The 19,522-nt window shown below is 65.4% G+C and overlaps 1 protein-coding gene across 1 annotated transcript in view; it reads right to left on the bottom strand.

The window, feature by feature from the left end:
* LOC117653309 (homeobox protein araucan-like) overlaps window positions 1–19,522 on the bottom strand; it is a 40,523-nt gene that overhangs the window by 18,740 nt on the left and 2,261 nt on the right. The window contains exons 2-3 of the mRNA XM_034398913.1: window positions 11,109–11,561; window positions 3,317–3,432 (exon numbers count right to left, since the gene is read on the bottom strand). Of these exons, the coding sequence (XP_034254804.1) occupies window positions 3,317–3,432; window positions 11,109–11,561 (569 nt within the window). The remainder of the gene's footprint in view (window positions 1–3,316; window positions 3,433–11,108; window positions 11,562–19,522) is intronic.

Below are 19,522 nucleotides of genomic sequence, written 5' to 3' on the forward strand. Positions count from 1 at the left end.
GGCGGGGCAGGCAGGGCTGGCAGCCCGTCATTACCCGGCCGATGCTTATCGCGCCACTGTAATCGGTTTGTCATTTATACGCGGCTCGGCACGGCGCGGCCCTCCAAGGGCTGCAAGCTCCAAGGGCCCTGTGCATAATTTATTGGTCACGCGAGCGTCTCCGTGCCCCGCCGTGCTGCGCCGTGCTTCCCGGTCCGTGCCCCACAGCCAGGCAGGCAGCCAGGCAGGCAGCCAGGCGTGCGTGCGCGACGGTGCCCCCGAACGAACCCCTGGACCGAGTACCGAGGGCCGATATGGAAATCCGCAGGACCAGGAAGGATGCAGCCAGCCCAGCCAGCCAGCGCCGTCCTTGTTGGCAAACCAACAGAGCTCCGTCTCCCTCGCACTCGCGGGGCGGTCCGCATGGGTGCGAGGGAGACAGAGCGACGGCGCCGCGGGGACCGCATCGGGGCCCCGCCACATCGGGGAGGGAGGGGGGTGGGGGGGGGCGCCGCACTTTTCTTATTCTGGGCGTCTGGGCCGGCAGCTTATTTCGCATTCAAGGAACAAATTCCTGGGCGCCTCGGGTGCCTGGAATGAGCATCGTCTCCAGTCTCCGCCCCAGTCCTCCAGCGCCTCCAGCGCCTCCAGCACTGCGCGCGCCGGGCCCTCGGCCTCGGCCGGGTCCTTAGTCGGGACCAGGCTGCGGCCGCACCTGACAAATAATTTCTCGCAGGCCGAGCGGAGTCGCCGGGCCGATCCACTGGGAGAAGAATTAGCCGGACGATTGCCAGCTCCCGATTGACAAACAAATGGGACTCTTTCCTCGTCGAGGCGGCGGCGAAATCCAGCACCGCCTCCAGTTCGGTGGCTCCGGCCCACTGCTAGCTCTCCAGCCGCTCCAGCAGACGGCGCGGACGCCTGGCGACGCTCGGGACGGCCCGCTATCGCGTCGCCCGCACCAGCCTGCAGGCTGTCTGGAGTCTGGACAAACTTGCAGATAAGCCCGCTAGACTTTCCGGGCCCTCTCGCGGCGCCGCCCAGCCCGCCAGCCAGCCAGCCAGCCAGCCAGCCAGCCAGGCAGAGCAGCGCGCCGACGCCGCGGATGACTCACACATCACGGCCTCGTTGTACTCGCCGCGGCGCCTCAAATCTCCGCCAGTCGAGCGCTTTATCGCTTTACGGCGCTTTAGGGCCGCCGGGACAAACTCGGAGCGCCGCGCGCCGCGCCGAGCGCCAGGTGGAGCCCCTAATTCCCCTGTCAATGAGCTGGACGCACACTGTGGGGCAGAACGGCCAGATAGCGCCGTACAAGTTTACGCCGCCGCCATCCCTCATCCGCCCGCACGCCCCGCGCGCCCCGCGGCCCGTCCGTCCAATCGGGGGCCGCCACGCCCCGCCACGCCCCGCCCGGCCGGGCCCCAAAAGGGCGCACTACACGCCGAAACGACGGCCGCGACGGCATCGACACGTGCAAGTAGTGTTCAAACACACACCGTCTTTTCGCACGCGATTGTAAACTGAAAAATTACGACTATGGCCGCACCATGACGGAAGGGGGCAGTGGCGGCACGGCGCGGCTCTCGATCCGGGAGGGGGGGGGAGGGTGCCCGTAAAGCCGCCGTCAATGACTATACTTTTATGCCCACTTACGGGGCGGGCGCGGCGCGCGGCGCGGTCCCAACCGGGCCGGGCCCACGGCAGGGCCCCACCGGGGCATGTGTTCGCGGGAGTAAAGCCCCCCGGGCCTGCCGCCAGCCACGCCAGCCAGCCATACCGTCCGGCTGGACACTTTGATGGGGGTGTACCACGACTTAGAGGCCAGGCGGCAGCCCCTCGCCAGTAAAGCCCACCCCGCCCCGCCCCGCCCCGCCGGGAGGAGGTGGCTCATGCCAGCAAATTTGCCCTTTGCTCGTGCGGGGCTGCGGGGCTGCGGGGGCTGCGGCCGGCCGGCTGCGGGGTCCACGTCGTCGTGCAGCGCGCAGCCGCTTGCAAATAACTTAACGCAGTGGTCATTATTCATTGGTTGGCTTCCAGGAAGAGTGGTCCGGGGCCCGGAGCGGCGTGGCGCCGGCCATCGCTACGGCCCCAACGCTGCAGTCGCTACACGATAGAGACAAGAGGACGCTTGTTCCCCCTCCACCCGATCGATCCCCGACCCTCCCCCGCCGCGCGCTGCGCATTCTAGCACTATGCTCTACGGAGCTCAAATCTCCCTTCCCTCCCCTATGCTGCTGCGGGCCCCGCTCCCCGCCCTCCCCGCTACCGTGCCAAGCAAGGTGAACAGCAGCGATTTTCGTAGACGTCACAAACTGACAGTTTCGCAACGTTCTTCAGTGGACAGCAAAACATGATTTCATAGCAGCGGGTTCCCAAAGTTCAAGTTCAAGCTCAAGTTCAAGTCGAGTTAAGCAAGTTCCGTGGTTTCACGGCGGCGATCCGAGCGAGTTCGATTGACGGCCTATTTGAGGACATTCCACCCGTAGGGTCCCACCCACAGGGTCCTTGCCCTGCGATTCCTCTTCGCGGAAAAGGGAGGAGGTCCTTGCATGCAGGACGCTCCTGCAATAACGTGTCAGGGTAAAGCGCCGGGCCGAGCCCTGAGCCCTGGCCGACCCCTGGCCGAGTCCTGGCGAGCAGGAAGAGCCCTTCCTTCCCGCGAGTGCCTCGCAGTGCCTCTCCTACACTACAACCTCGTTGAGCGCTTACTCCCGGACGGTAGACTCGCCCGCAAAACACGCCACTACAGCCATTTGCATAATTACACTTAACGGAGCCGTTTTATTCTGGCGGCTCAAGCGCTCCCTCCCTCCCTCTCTCTCTCTCTTTCCTGACCCTTCCGCAGTCGGTAGTCCGCAGGTCTGCCGCCGGGGAGCGCTCCTCCAAAAAGCCCCGCCGCATTTTTCATCATTCGACCAGTGTCCACCCGTTGTCGGGCCGTTGGGCTGCACCGGGTGGTCGCGCCGCCCCGCCCCGCCGTCATGGAGGCCGTTCTCGCCACCAATAACAGTAATTTCGGCGCCGGGTGGTGGCCGCCGGGCCGCCTGGCCGGCCGGCTGGACTTGGGCCCTGGCCGCCGGCGGCACCGACCGCCGCACCGACCGCAGACTTTGCGCGGATCGGCGCGGCAACGGCTGTGGCCGCCATAATAACATTGCACGTCGCCCAACCTGGTGCCTCTGCCCTCCTCTCTCCGTCGGACGGGTGGGGCGGGCGGCGCTCTCTCTCTCTCTCTCTCTCTCTCTCTCTCTCTCTCTCTCTCTCTCTCTCTCTCTCTCTCTCTCTCTCTCTCTCTCTCTCTCTCTCACTCGCACACCGCTACCCTCTCGACACTTACCCGTAGGCCGCGAGCGTGGGGTCGTAAGGGTAGTACCCCGTGGTGGGCTGCAGTCCGGCCGGCGTCCAGGCCGTCATGTCCGAGGACCCGCTGTCCTTGAGGCCGTAGGGATTGCTCTGCAACAACAACAACAACATCATGATGAGCATGGGCACGGCGGGCACGCACGACACTCAGGCACTTAGCGCGACAACGGCGAGGCGGCACGCCGCGGCACGCGCGCACTGCCACAGCGAAGAGAGCGCGTCAGGACAGTCGGACAGCGCGCTCATCAGAGGCGGCGACAAAAAAGACAACAGACGCGCCGTCTCTCTCGCACCCTTGCGACGCGGCGCGTGAGTGCGAGAGAGACAGAGCGACGATGACGCTGGCAATGCTGGCGCCGGGCACGACGTCGAGTGGACGCGGAGTGGACGATAGCCAGCGCAGCCATCGCAGCCAGCGCCGGGGAAAATGAAAACCAAAACGGTCCTTTGATGGATATCGGGATATCGGCTCGGCGGCCGGGCCCCCTCAGCAACCCCCTGGAGGCCGAGTGCGAGGCGGGGGCGGCGGGGGCGGCGGGGGGGCGGGGGGCGGCACGGCAGTCACGCGCGTGCGCCGCCAGAACTTTGAGTGTGACCGTCGTCATTACACGCGCGTGAGAACATTGTAATTGCAGGCGCTTGCATGTGCTCGGCGACACAACCAGCAACGCACGGCACGCCACGCCACGCCACAGCCCTGGAAGGGAGATACAGTATCTCGGTCTTTTCGGCCCGGACCCCAGTCCAGACACTGCGAGCCTGGGGCCAAGTTCGCGTCCAGAAGGGGAGCGCTACGGGGAAAAATCTCTTTTCTTTTTGAATTTCAATGAGGGGAAAAAAACCTTGCCGATAACAGCAGACCGCCCACGTGGCCGCAGGACGATAGTCCGTTCATCAACATTGAATCATTTCGAGTACTTTTCGAACACCCGGGCACCTGCTGCAGTGCTGTCGCACGCCGGCCCGGTCGTCGGTTATTGGTGCATTTATGGCAGAGCCGCTCCGCCATTGGCTGATCTAGATACACGACGTCCTGGAAGCCCCGGAGCCGAGGCAGCGGGGCGGAAACGGAGAGAGGAAGAGGGAGATGGAGAGCGAGGGGAGAGAGAGAGAGAGAGAGAGAGAGAGAGAGAGAGAGAGAGAGAGAGAGAGAGAGAGAGAGAGAGAGAGAGAGAGAGACGGCCGTCGTGGGAACCATTGGCTGCCACGGGCAACATGCCACACAGGAACTCTACAAATTCGCGACAAGACTACATGAATATTTTTGTCCTCATTTTGCGCTGGCGCGCTGGCGCCGTGGCGCGCCGTGTCGCGTTTGCAGTGTCGTGCGATTCCTGCAGCAGAGGGAAATTGCTCCGAGGGGCATTATGAGAGGAGTTGGCCCGGAAGAATGAATTTATAAGGTCGTGAGAACGAGCGGGCCCGGCCCTCGGCCCGGCCGGCATGCGCTGCGCGCCTCCGCGCCACCACACTGGTACAGGTACGTACACTGCATTGTGTTGGCCCTCGGCCTCGCCCTCGGCCGGCAGCGCGTTCCGGCTGCTCCACTGTTCCGGCATCGACGGACACAGACACTGCGCGGGAATCGCGAATCATCCTCGCGGATTCTCAGACTTCGGCTCGCCTCGCCAATCACCGGGCAGAGCAGCCGAATCATTTGCCGGCTCGGCTCGTGAGTCTGCACCATCGTCTGTCCCTCTCGCACCCCCACGCAACGCGGAAGGCCCCACGAGGGCGAGAGAGACAGCGACGAAGCGACGGAATCGCAAGGCCTGCTAGCAGCAAGCAGGGCCAGCAGGGCCACCAGGGCCACCAGGGCCAGCAGGGCCACCAGGGCAAGCGGGGCAAGCGGGGCTCAGGAACTTGGCTGCAAAGTCATGGCCGGGGCGAAGGCGAAACTTTGGGCTGAGCCGCGCCGCCGACGCGCCGCCCCGGCCGCTCCGGCCGCCCCGGCACGCCCCTTCGAGGAGGGCGTCGTCGGCGAGGAGGGTCGGCGTTGCGCGGCGCGGCGCGGAGCAAACTACAAACTTTTGCCGATACTTGGCGAAGACTACACTTAGGCCTGTAGGCGGGACTAATTCCGCTTGTGACTCGACGCCGCTGCCGCTGCCGCCACTGCCGCCGCCGACCCGATCCCGCTCACGCACGTCCACACCGAGAGCGACAACGCGGCAGCGGCCAACTTCGGCGCCCCACAAGTTATCGCCAAAGCGTGGCGCGGCGCGGCGGGGCGGATAGGTATTAGCGGTTCGATTGAAATTACACGGCCGATAACCGATAAAGCCTCTGATAAGGCGGCCGCAGTGATTACGGCGCCGACATGAAAGGGCCGCCGCCGACGAGAGGCCGGCGTCGACGCCGCGGCCGCGGACGGCGAGGGCGGCGAGGTGAGGGCCGCCGAGATTCGGGATTGCGGCGCTATCGTCACAAAGCGCGCCGCCAAAGGCCGATAAGCGCGACAGGTGTCAATCGCTCGTCTGGAAGGGCTTAACGCGCGGACGACGGCGACCGCGAGGACGCCGTCAACGAGGCCCGCTCTCCCTCCGCCGTTCGGTTTCAACCCTTTTCCCCGCGCCGCTCGTGAAGGGAGAGAAACCGCGGCATTTATCCCGGAGGCGTGGCGTCGCCGCGTCGCGTGGCGTGCAGTGCCAATATTTCGGTGGCCGGGGCGCCGGGGCGCCGGGGGGTTGGGGTCGCCCCTGCCGCGCGCGGCTGCGGCGCACGGCGCACGCAACAGCACGATTATTTTTAAAAGCACGCCGTCGGCCTCCCTCCCGGCGTGGCCAATCATTGACGCTCCGGCACCGCGATATTGCTATTCAAGCCGAGCACGGGGGCTTTGCGTTCTTTTATCCTCGTTGCTGTTGTTTTGTTTTTTTTCGAACGGATATTGACGTTGGCGCGCGCGGACGCTGCTAACTAAACCCACGACGCGGGTAAGCCGACCAGAGGAACAACGCGGAAAACCGTGCGCACCTCGAGAGAATTTACAGATTTGCAGTAGTTGTTCAAAAACTTGAAAACATCGCATTCAAACGACAACTTTTTTCCTAAAAATATCAGACCAAAGGAAATGGCCGGGCTGTCGCTACACTGCCTCACGCGCACCTTCCAGGGGCGCTCCATGCGTGCGAGAGAGACGGAGACACCGGAGGCAGCGTCAATAATCCAAGAGCGCAGCAATTAAAACGCCAATGATGCAAGCGAGCAGGCGCATGTCGTGACGGACGCGGCCGCCATGCCCGACTCGGGGGGCCTGTGCACCGCCCTGCCACCGCTGCCACACCCTGCCCCGCCCTTCGGGCCTTGGGGGCCGGCGGCCGGGACGTCCACGTCGAGGCAAAGGCAGGCCAGGCGAGGCGAAGCAGGCCCCTAAGAGGCACCCGTTCGGCCGTTCGGTAGCTGATGGCTGCCGCCTCGCCACGCCCCGCGCCGTGCCGCCGCGCCGCCGTGCCCCGGGGCGCTACAGGCAGGCCGTCATTAGCCATCGAGGCGGTGGCGGTGTGGCGGCGGCGGTCGAGGCGCAGCAGTGGCGTAGGCGTGGCCCGGCCGACGCCATTGGCCGGCCTCGGCGGGCCGCCACAATTATCGTTATGAGGCCTTCGCCGGCCTGCTGCCTCGGCCTCTGCCCACCGCAACGCGCCGCAACGCAACGCCATGCCCGCGTAATGACCCACCAGCCGGCGAGGGAAGGACCCGACGGACCCGAAGGACCCGAAGGCCGAAGGAAGGGAAGAACGGCCACCGAGTGCAGCCGAAGTGCAGCCGAGTGCAGAGCGCAGCTCATCCCAACTCGGGCAGCCCTTGGCCGCGATTTACCGGCCCATTACTCCGCGCCGCCCAAACAATCCGGGCCCAAACCACCCCGCCCCGCCCCGCCACGCCCCGCCCCGCCACGCCCCGCCACGCCTCGCCGCACCGCGGTTGTTGTTCCGCGCGCCGCCCACCCCACGAGGACGGAGCCCGCCGTCGTACAACGGGGCCGCCGCTGCGCGCTGCGGGACTCCCCGCCGCCAGCCGCCAGGCACTTTGCACAGTGCTTTAGAACAATTCATCTTATTTCCAGCGCAGCAGCCCGTCGTCCCGTTGCGTTTTATTTTTCCCGGAGAACATCCTAGTCTCTCTTTCTGCCTTTGCACTTTTTGTCCGAGTCGGCCACCCTTTGGGTGACACGGCGAGGGTAGCGACAAGGAGGTTGTCGTCGTCCGTGCCGAGGCCGACGATGAACACGGCGACGACGACGACAAAGGCGGTTTGGCGTCCCGTACATCACGGCCGCCATCTAAATTGGACACACTGCGCGCGCACGTGCGCCGTGGAGAGCTTGGAGGGGCCTGGCGGCCTGGCCTGGGGCCCCGGGGCGGGGAGGGTTGCGTCGACTCCTCATCCCTGTGGGAAGGGTGCCATGTGCATCGAGGACCCCTCGGAGGGCCCAGCCCTGCTGATGGGACCGCCTGGGGCGCAGGGCGGGGCGCAGGGCGGGGCGCGGCGGGGGCGTGGTGGGGGCGGGAGGCCCCGCTGGGGGTCGCCGCCATGGGGGCCGACGGCGGCCATCGCGCCGCGCGCCGCCACGCCCCGATCAGTTAATACGCAATGCCCCCCGTGCACGGCGGCACGGCGAGCAACAGGGTGGACTTGGCGTTCGACGTGCAGTCGACACCTAGACAGCGACGGCCGGAGCGTCGCGATGGACGTCGCTGGCGGCCTTCAACAAGTCCGGTCGCCGAGCCGACACGATTGCCGAAGTGGCGCCGCCACATCCGTCCGCGCGGCAAAAGCGCAACAAAATTGAAAGGGTCCATATATAAAGGAGATGCGCCGCTATATGGGCAATACTGACTGAGAGCTCCTCACCCCGCCCGCGCCGCGCCGCGCCGTCCCCGGGGAGCGAGAGGGAGAGAGCGAGAGAGAAGGCCGGGCCGCCGAGGGTGCGACGGAGAGCCCCTAATTCCCTTCGCACCCTTAAAAACCACCCTCGGCGTCACTCCCCCACTGCCCCGGCGAGAGGCTAGAGGCGCCCTCCGTGGAAGTGGTGCCGAGAGGGACGCCGAGCGACGCGGGGCGACGCCGAGAGGGAGGGGAATTGTTTCATGGGGCGGGCCGGGGCGACCGGGGCGGGCCGGGGTGGAAATGCACTCAATCTTGCCTTCACACCCCCTAACCGCATTCCACCCCCTGCCATTCCCAGACACCCCCCCCCCTCCCCGCGGCACGCCCCACCCCCACCCCTACACTTTCACTCGCCGCGCCAAACACTTTTCGCCCGGACGGCGTTCCGCGTTTCGCGCCCCGTCCCGGTGGGACTCCGACCGCCAGGTAGGACTAGACCGCCACGGCCAGCGCGACGTGTTGCTGCGTCGCCGCGTCGCCGCCGAGGGAGGTCAGGAAGGGCAGCAGCGCCAAGGACGGCCCGACGGGCCGGCCGCAAGAGGACCAGAAGGGGCGGCACGCTGGCGCGCGGCGGGGCGCACAGATTTATAGCTTTTCGGTTTATAAAGTTATGCCATAGATCTTTATCAAAATCAGTTTCATCGACGCCGAGGGCCGAGAGGGTAGGCCGAGGGCGCGCCGCGCCGCGCAACCCCCGCCAATTTATTATTTCTGGGGATGCAAGCGGTTTATTTGGCGGAACACTTGATGAAATGGCTATTACAGTAATGCTCGCGGCAACTGGAACAGCGGGTGCGGCCGGGGCGGGCCCCCACCACCACCACACTCACGCACGAGGGGTGAAATATTTGCCAGACTATCAAATCCTATTTTGGGGCCGCCTAACCTGAGTGTGTGTGTCTGTGTGTGCGGCCGTCAGCGCGCCCCCGACGACATAACGTCTCTTGCGGCCGGCTTGAGGCGGGGCCCAAATTGGCGACGATTGTGTATACGAGTGTGAGTGTTTGTGTGTCTGTGAGTGTGCGTGCGTCTGTGTGTGTGCGTCTATGTCTGTGTGTGTAAGCGTATGAACGTGTGTGTATATATGCACGTGTGTCGCGCTCGTCTGTGTGAGTCGCTGTGTGTTATTCGCCGTCTACACCCTTTTATAGCACGTGTAATCCCTCTCCTTGCCGCGGTATTCAACGGGTTACGAGCGTCATCTTCCCGCCGTAAAACAAAACGCGAGGGCCAAGGGCCGCAAGGGGCTGCGGAGGGCCGCGGCGGGGCCTCCACGATCAAGGCGGCCGTCGCGGCCAGGTGATGAGGGCGCGTTGCCGCCAGGACGGCCGTCGCCGAGGCCATCGCCGCCTCCGCAAACAAACCCTTCTCCTTCCTCCCCGGGGCGCCCCAACCGCAGTATCTCTCTCTTTCTCTCTCGCCAATTTAAGAGCCGCCGTAATTGGATAATAGAATTGCAAATGAATCGGCGCTCTGACAAAATGTTTACGAAAGCGATAAAGGAGTAAAGCAGCGCGTCGTGCTGCTCTGCCGAGTCCGGGCGAGTCCGGGCGGAGGCCCCGGGTCGGGTCCAGTCACGCTCGGAGAGCGGAAACCAAACCAAACGAAATGAAATGGTCGGTCGGCGCCAGCGCGCCAGCGGGGCTCGAACCCGCGACCTGCTTGTCCGCCGCGCCGTGCTGCCGTGCCTTGCAGCTGGGTGCATCGGCCCGCCGCGCTGCCCCCGCCCACGCCCCGCGCCACTTGTTGCGAGGGGCTAGCCACGCCGTGTGCCCCGCCAGCCGGGCTACCTGTCAGCCTCCACGGGCCGACCGCTTTTTCCGTCTCACTCGTCGCCGCGGCACCACGGCACGTCCCGCCCCGGGCGAGAGAGAGAGGGACAGAGAGACACGTCGCCGCCGAAAAATGACGCGTCAGGGCGACACGCGCCGCCGCACCCCTTTGAGGCCGGCGACGACGACGTGCGCGCCGCTCGGTGACAGGACGCGTCTCTGTCGCGCTCGCGGGGCGTCCCCGACGGTGCGAGAGAGACAGCCCGCGGGACGGAAGCGGCGAGTGGCGAAACCGCTCCGATAAATCCTGGCGATGGTCAGAGGGAGAAGAAGATTCCCGGGTGATGTGTGGGGCCCTTTTTTCGACGCGTCGCGGCGTGGCCGTGGCGTGGCCGTGGCGCGGCGGACCGGGGAAAGGAGGGCCAGAGATTCCGGGGAGAGCGAGAGAGAGGGAGGGGCGGCGAAGCCGGCGAGGCGGCCGCTGGAATGGGCGGCGCCGCGTGGCGCCACGCCATGTAAGGCAGCTATGTGGACTGGACGGGGGGAGGGGGCCGGGGGGGGACGTACGGACGCACAGACGCACACTGTCAAAACTAAATCAAAAGCCCGCCACGCATTTCCCCCTGACAAGTTTTTGTCGGGTCGGACGGCGCATACCGCGTGGCCGGCGCCAAGCACGCGACCGCGGCGTGCCGGACCCGCCGCCAGACCCACCGCCGCCGTCGAGGGGCACCGGCACGCCACTGGCACGCCAGCCAGCGCCGTCTACTAATTCCGAGGCAGAAAACTGGAAGCGGAGAAGAGGGCAGTGCGTCGGACGCGTCGCACACGCGTGGCAGGGACATCACGAAGAGAGCCTCGTCCGTGTTCGGCGGCACTAGTAATCATAAGGCGGCCCGGAGCGCAGCCAGCAGCATTCCCCACGCACGCCACGCACCGCGGTGGCGCGCCTGCACTGGCTGCCAAATCAGCGTGATGGATCGGCCGGGAAGTGGCTGGCCTAGAGGCTGGCCGGGCCCCGCCGCCCCGCCGCGATGTTTGGCACCCTGTCAAACGGATAAGGGGTCGCAGAGTGAGCGGGGCGTCTAAACGAGCGGTACTTACCAGCGGAGAGTAGAAGGCCGAACTGTCGACGCCTATGCTGGGGTAGGGGTTCTGGTCGGTGGACGGGTAGGGGGTGCCGTAGACGGGGCCCACGCCCGACGACGACAGCCTGGGGTACGACGAGAGCGCCGCGAGCCTTGCCGAGTCGTACTGGCACGAGCACACCGTCTGCCCCGACACGGGGTCCGTCATGATGGGCCGCCCGTTCTCGCAGCAGGAGCCTCCGGGCGGGGGCGGCCCTGCGCCGGGGCCCGGCGGCCCACCCCCTGGCACGGGGCCGGACGCCGCGCCGGGGACCGAGGGTACCGACCCCGGGACGGGGGTCGTCGACGGGCCCAGCGGCACCGCCGACGACCCCGTGTTGGTGGGCGTCCCTCCAGCCGGGCTCACGGCCCCGGACCCCGCCCCCGCGGGAGGGGAGGTGGCCGTGGTGGGCTGCCCCGCCACCAGCAGCTGCAACACAGAGGACACAGGGTCAGACAAAAGCGGAAGGCAGAAACAGAAAGAACCTCGTCGCTTCATTACCGCCGGCATAAAAGTCAAGGCAGCGGCGCCCCCGGCCGCCCTTTCATTTGCAGGCCGCTCAGGGCGGGCCGGCGAGGGTGGCGGCGCGCGACACTGTTTGTGTAACTTGGCCTGTTTGCACGGCCGAATCTAGCCGCAGCGCCAAGCAGCCCCAAGCACGCCGGGCACAAAGTGACGGTGCAGGGCCAATGGGCCAATCCGGGCCGGACGGGCTAGGTTAGGATCCTGTATCCCGCTGCCGATATCACCCTGATTGCACGCCTCCCCCTTGTTTGAACAGCGCCGCCCCCGGAGCCGCCCCCGGAGCCGCCCCCGAGCCCTTTCGAAAGCGTACTACAGCAGCCCGACCCGCGCCACGCCTAAGTGCAAAGCAAATGTTTGCATGTTTGGCCAAGCCTCGCCAAGCCACCAGCGCCATGGAGCCATCCCGCCCACTCCCCCTGCTGCCGCTACCGCAGCGCGGCCTTGCAAAGAGCTCGCGCAACGCACCATCGCCACTCCGAAAATACCCCTCGCCACAGGTACCCGCGTCGGCCGCCCGTCCGGCGGCGCTACCCCCTGCTCTCGGCGCTGCAGCCACGCAGCCACTCGACTCGGGGTGACCCGCGGGGACGACGTTCAGCTCGGCCCCGCTCGGCCCGGACTCCGAGGGGAACATGCAAATGACTCGCCCACACTCTCTCTCTCATTTCATCGTCGCTGTTACCAACGGCAATCATTCAAGGGGAGCGCGACGCTCGAATAAAGAGACACAATTTATATATATACACGCGCGCGCACGCACACCTCTCTTTCTCTCTCACTCCCTCTCTCCCGGCCGCGTCCTCCCAACGGCCTATTTGAAAAAATGAGGGACGAAAAAGTGGCACTGTTTTTGTTTTGTTCTCTTTATTTCAATTCATGGACGCTGTCGCGATTACTTGACACACGCATATGGGGTGGGGTGGATCCGGGGGGAGGGGGGAGGGGAGGGGAGGGGAGGGGAGGTGCTATCTTCCCCTCCATCGCGCGCAGTATTGGCCGCGCCGTTTAACTGGGTAATAAGGCATCATGCCGTAAAGTAAAATCATCATTTTCCGCAAAGCGGGCGCCGAGTGCGCGCACGCAGAGCAGTTGACGGAAAATTGATGCGGAAATAATGACGCGAGAGGGAAAGCCATTGGAATTTCCCGGCCGAGCGCGCACCGCGACGCCGCCACCGGCCGCCACGCCGCGGCGATAGCTTGCAGCGGGAATTGCACGTCCCATTGTTCGGAACGTGGCGGGGCGGGGCGGGGCGGGGCGGCCCCCATACGGCACCGCAATCCTTGAAAGTCCTGCAACACCTGGAGCCCTCCGCGCGGGCCGTGCGCCAGGCCGCCAGCGCCACCAGGCCCTCGGTGCCCCGGCCGAATGCAATTTCATGGATGTGAGCCACAAAACAATGGAGCGGGGCGAGCGGAGCGGGGCCGCGTCGCTGTCGTGACCTGCACGCCGCCCTGCCGCCCTGCCCGCCGACCGCGCGCCGCCGCCGATCAGAGTCCGAACGGAAGGAAGCGACAGGGAGGCAGAACGACGCACCAAGTATCCGGCGCGCCGTGGGTGCTCCCTCCACCACGGGCGCTCCTCCGACGAGGGATTCTCGAGGGAGCCGCCAAGCCGAAAATGCAGCGGCCGTCGGACTTACGACGGGGAAGCCCGCATCGCTCGTTCTGCCCAACCACTTCCCTCGGCGAGTCCTTTCCGCGAGGAGAGCGCCCTTCTTGGGCTTTTGCTGGGAAGGCCCCGGCCTCGCCGTCGTGGAGCTCCCCGCCAGGCCGTCGTCCTCGTCCTGGGTTCGCCCCGGCGGCCGGCAGCGTCCTGGAGGCGGTCGTGGCGTCCCTTCGGGCCCGAGGCGCGCATGGCACGGCGGCACGGCCCACCTCAGGTTTCGGCCGAGTAAATTTTCTGGAGCGTCGGACGGGCTGACTTGGGGCCGTGGGGGTCCCTCCCGGCCGGCCAGCCCCCTGCGGCGCGGCCTCGGACACGACGCTACCGGCGGGGCAGCGGCCGCCACGCGGTGCTACGCACGGCCTGCAGCCGGACCCGTCTCTCTCGCACCCCTCAGGGCCTCCAAGATCGCGAGCGAGAGAGACAGAGCGACGGCAGCGCTGTTCGGAGCCAGCCTGCACCGCGCCAATAATTGCCTCACCTGCCACCGCCACGCCGTGGGGCCGTCACCCCGGGGCCGGCCGCCGTCTCGGGTTTCCATGGTTACGACGCGCGAGCGCACACACACGCACACACACACGCACGGCCCGAAACATACACCATATTTGTCGCGGTGCTGCCAAGCGCTGCTGCCACATGCCTCGAGACCGGTGGGCCGCTTCGGCAACAACACTTAAGGAACAACACGAAAAAGTTTAAAAATTGGATACGAAAACGAGGAGGAGGAAGATGAAGGAGAGCGATATCATCTCCGGCGGCTACTACGCGGCTACGCGGCTACCGGGTGCAGTGCCGACGACACGCCGGCATGCCGGGCCGGGCCGGCCGGTCTGGCCCGCGGGCCGCGACGCGCGAGGACGCCGCACCACGCCGTACGCATCAAGATGCTATCAAATTGCTACCGCCGCAGCGTTCACGATGCCGCCGATACCATCATGGCCCGGGGCGGGGCGGGGCGGGGCGGACCACGGGCCGCCCCACACGCCCCCGGGCACTGGCCGCGGTCATCCCGAAGTCGGCCTCCGCTCGCGGAAAGCCCCCGAGCGGGGTGCGGCAGGGCCCGCGTTTTTCGGAGCCCAAAATAACCAAGCGCTATGAAAATTCTCTATTCCAGAGGTTTCGTCCCGCGTATGGGGCAGGCGCGCGGCGCCCTCTCTCCGTCACACCCCTGCTGCCGGATGCGCCACGAGTGCGAGAGAGAAAGGGTGACGAGAGCGCTGTGGATCATGGCGTCGGCGAAAAGTCAGTTCGGCGAGCACGTCACCGTCCAGCACGTCACGGTGGTGGAGGAGGCCGTGCAAGCCGTGCAGGTCGTGGAGGCGCGCTGGCCGGTGCGCTGCCGTGCCTGGCGAGCCACGCCACCAAGGCCAGGAGTAATGACTCTGTACTCCGCAGCGCTCCGCCCCGCGCCGCAGCAACACGAAGACCGGGGGCCCAACAGCGTCCACACCTCGGGACCGGCCGGCCAGCCGTACGGCCTGGAACGGCCTGTCGAGCCACCGACCGGCCCCAGGCCCCGGCCCAAAGAAAAAACAAAATTACCCTCGGCCCAAACTTAAAAAGACGACCTGGGAATACTCTCACTAAATGCTTTAGCGCCTGGGCTCGGCAACCGGGGGCCTGGCACAGCCTGGCACACTGGACCCGCGGGACCTGCAGGACGGCAGAGCGACGCGAACGGGTTTGGTGAGAGGCGCGTCCTGGAGGGCGTCCTGGACCTGGAACGCGTCCTGGAAGGCCTTGGCCGGGGTGGGGGCGGGGGGCGCCCTCCACTCATTGACGAGCGGGCCTCTGAAGCCAACATGGCGCCGTCAGGCAGCCTCGCGATGACGAACTGTGTCCTTCACCCCCACAGGGCCGCCCTGCCCGCCCCGCCCCGCGCGCCGGCTACCCTCCGAGGGAACCTGTCCCGCGAAGAGGTCCCGCGGGAGCACGCCGTGCCGCCAGGCCGCCACCCTCTCCGGCCCAAGTTGACTGCAGCCGCAGCCTCGCAGTCTCCCGGCACCGGCGACTCGGCAAAGATTTGCGCGCGCAAACGCCACTGCTAATTTTCCGCGCCGAAGTTAGACTGACTGGGCTGTAGTATTTTGCGGTTGGACGGTCCTCTGTGATTCGAGGCGTTTAGCCTTTACAGTGGAGGGTGCTGGCCCTGCCGGCCCCACCCCCGCAGGACCCATAGGGCCGGGGCAGGCCGGGGACGGGCAGGGCCCCGTGGCCGTTGACCCTCCGTTCGGGGCTTCACTTGCAGGCACTGTGTGGCCCTGAGTGGCGACCCGAGTGGCAGCCCGGGCAGCCAGCCGCCGTGTCACGAGGTGTCAATCACCTCCTCATCGACGTCGTCCTGGCCGCCCCGCCCCGCCCCGCCCCGCCCCGCCCCGCCAAACCGGAAAGGTGTCCGGATCAACAACGGAATCAAAAGTGCGCGCGCGGCCAACGCCGGCCAACGGCTACTCAGGCTGGCAGGCCGGGCAGGCCGTCAGCGTAAACGTGACAAGGGGTCGCGCCGTGCCGCGCCGCGCCGCCAATGCGCACAATGTCGCTATGACAATTTCACAAGTCAGCGCGTCGCACCGCCGAAGCCGAACACGCGCCAACACAATTTGGCCGGCTGCGAGCAGTGTGCGAGTGTGTGAGTGCGACACGGCAGCGTTCCGCGAGCCCCATGTGTGTGACGCCAGCCACGCCAGCCACACCAGCGCGGCCCGTGGGCTCGGCGGGTGCGGGGCGCGGGGCACGGCGGGGTCGCCGACCCCCCGGAACTACGGCGCAGTGGTGGCGGTGCTCGGTTTCGCAACAACTTACGAGCAGCGAGGACTAAGTAGTCCCGCACAGTGCAGCGAGCGGTGCGGGGGCGGCGCGGGGGCGGCGCGGGGGCAGAGAGGGGCGCTCGGCCGGGAAACTCCCATCCACCAGGTGCACGCCCTGCACGCCCTGCACCGCCCTGCAGTGCTGGATTTACCAATCGCCCGCTTCGCCAATTACCTAAAATACCACGCACTACACTGCCAGCTGCAGGCCGAGCTGCTAAACCGGGCGGGGCGTGTCCGCTCCCCTAATCTCGCAGGACGTCGTCCAGGCCGTCGTCTAGGCCGTCGTCACGCCGGATTACACCGGGCCAAGTAGTTCCCGGGCGTGGAACACGTGAACACGTGTACCACACTGTAAACACGCGCGTCCGCACCGCCGCCTGCTGCCCGCACCGCACACTTCATTTCGAATTTTGGCGCGCATTCCCGCGGTCTTCCCGCGCCTGCTCTCGTTTGCCCGAGCAGCGGCCTGTAATGACGGCAGGGTTATTATCGTCGCTTGGCAGCCACTCTTGTTAATGCTACCTGTTTTGTGCCTTTCAAAAACTTTATGCTTCACAGGCACGGCTCTTCCACGCCACACGGCCGCCATGCGCAGCAATGGCAGCAAGCAAAGCTCTCGAATAAGACCTAATGAGAAGTAATGAGTGCATAATCCCCGACACTTACGCCTCATGTTTAATTAACCACATACGCGATAACTTTACGACCGCGTGGTAAAGCACACGAACAAAAGATTATTGGCGTCCGACTTTGTAAAAGCGCGCGCAGCTCATTCGGGAATGAGGAACATCCGGGTCCGTTTCTCCGAGCCATCATTGAGAGACCGATTAAAGATGTCGAATTGAATAATATCCGCCATTTTACCACCTGCAAGTAGGCAACATGTGTGGCAATCAACGCCAGAAATCTAGCACATTCTTGCACATTCACACAATCATTGTACACAAAATTTTACAGTGGGTCACCCCTTGTGGGGCCCACTCTTGGCGCGGCACGCCACCTCGGCACGGCTGTTCCAGGCTGTTCCAGGCTGTCCCAGCGTGTCCCCCACACACTCATACACCACGGCGCTATCTGCGAGTGCCGCCGCCCGACGCCTTCTTTATTAGCTTCATTAAGATGGCGGCCGACGACCACGCCGTCGTCGCCCGGTGCGTGCGGTCGCGTGCACAGTGTGTCGCCGCAAGAGGAGAAACAATTACGGTACAGCCATGACGCGGATGGGACTGGGCTGATTTTGGGAGGCCGCTGTGTCCAATCTACTTGCCGTAGAAGGCCTCCCTTAACGCCCTAGACCACTCTTTCACGCCCTGCCTCAGGAAGGCTTTGACCTCGCAAAACCAGTAACCTTACAAAGTTGGTCAAAAACTGATTGAATCTCCCAAAGTATGATTGCGATTATGTCGGATTGTGTTGATTATTTCACTGATTACCAGCTAGACGTAGTACACTGATATCTCGAGTTGGTCACCCTGGCACCGCCTCGAACTAGACGGTGTACCAATCGGCGGTGCGCGATTTATGTACCGGCCGCCCCCTTGAATGAAACGGAACGCGAGGCGGGTCCACTGTACCATGATGCCATCGGACCGAGAAGGGAGGGGAGGGGGGGGGGAGCCCAATTGCACAGTGGAGTCACACCAACAACCACCAAGATGGCCGTCTAGCTTTCGTCTGACTGCGAGCACACTGCGAGCGACGTGGTTGCGCGCCGCGGCGCCGCGCCCTTCAGGTTGTGCACGGTTGTGCAGCGAGTTCCGGTGCGCGGCACCACCACACTGCCACCACACCGCCACCGCACCGGCAGCAGGGGGCGCTACGCAGTGAGCGTCGCGACGGACCACATTCCGCTGCCGACAAACACACACAGGCACACACACACAGGTGCAAGCGCAAGTGCGCGCACACACACACACACACACGCACACATCGTATGCGATCTCCCCCTCCGCAAGTCCACTCCGTACAATAATTCGGAAGATAAGTAATTCCTTGTTTATGTTTATGTGCAAGTTTACGAGGCCGGCAATACGATGCGATGCGCGGAGTAGCCGCGTGTGTGAGTGTGTGTGTGTGTGTGTGTGTTTGAGTGTGTGTGTGTGTGTGTGTGTGTGAGTGTGTGAGCGCGGTGCGGCGGGCGGCGCGCGGCGCGACGCGGCGGTAGGTGGTCCTCTCCGGACGCACCGCGTCGCACACACACACCTACACACACCTCCACACACGCACGACCGCCAAGCGGCCGCGGCCGAAAGCGGCGATTAATTGGCAGCGGACGCGTCAGCCCGTCCAAATTCACGCTAGAAGTAATTATCGCCACGATTTTCTTCCCAGATAAACCGGAGAGGAGCCACACACAGCACGGCAGCGGGGCAGCCGATGTTGGCAATACTTTACGGTGCGGCTCTGCCGCATCGCCGCTTCGCGCGTCGTCTGCTCCCGCCACGCCCACGACACGCCCGCCAGCGTGTCCACTGGAAAATAAAGAATCTGGAAGGGCGCAAGAAAAGGGGAGAATCCGGAGGGAAAAGGGCCCTGCATACGCAGCAGTGGCCGTAAAAGGACTAAAGGACTCGACTCTCCGGAATCGGCGTGTCCGCTATCGTTATCTGGGCCAGATAATAGTGCCAAGTGGCAATGAAACGGCGTCCTGCACTGCTTTGTGGCGGCCAGCGCGACTCCCACACACACACACACTGGGCGAGCCGCGTTGTCTCGGCGCGCGCCGAAATTTGAATACAATTTGGAGGCAAACGGAGATGGAATGACGCCCGTAAACTGGAGTCTTCCATTCAGAGTCCATTCTGGGCCCCGGACGGCCCGCACGGCCCGGACGGTCCCATATAACCAAAACCGGGGGGAGTCGTCCGAGACACCGGACGGGGGCACGGCGGGCACGGTCAGCTCGGCCAGCTTGGCGTGCCGGAGGACGCACCGAGTGCAACACTGTTGCGCGGGGCGCGGGGGCAGTCCGCCGGTCCGGAAGGCAATCGACGACGGCGACGTGACAACGGCCGGGACGCCGACGAGGCACCTCCAGCGACACGGCTTTTATTAGCGGCCCGGGGACCAGGGCGGCCAGGGCGACTGCGAGCAAGGGTTGGAGGACAGCCATCCATGATGCAGGAGGCCGTCAGGCCGTCAGCGAGGCCGCGGGGCTGGCGGGGCTGGCGGCACTCCGCGCGCGTCGACAAGCAGCACAAGCAGGGCACCAAGCACCCCCGCGGGGCCCAGCCCGGCGCCACCGCTTGGACGCCATCACCGGCAGCCAGATAGATGAACGAGGGGCCCGGAGCAGCCGAAGAAGCACCTCGAGTTGTTGTTTGTGCTGCGCTGCTCCGCCCTGCCTCCACCCCGCGGTGACAAGAACACGATCAAGTTTACCTCCGGCGG

This window comes from Thrips palmi, unplaced genomic scaffold, assembly GCF_012932325.1.
Source record: "Thrips palmi isolate BJ-2018 unplaced genomic scaffold, TpBJ-2018v1 HiC_scaffold_8, whole genome shotgun sequence".
NCBI classification, from domain to species: domain Eukaryota; kingdom Metazoa; phylum Arthropoda; class Insecta; order Thysanoptera; family Thripidae; genus Thrips; species Thrips palmi.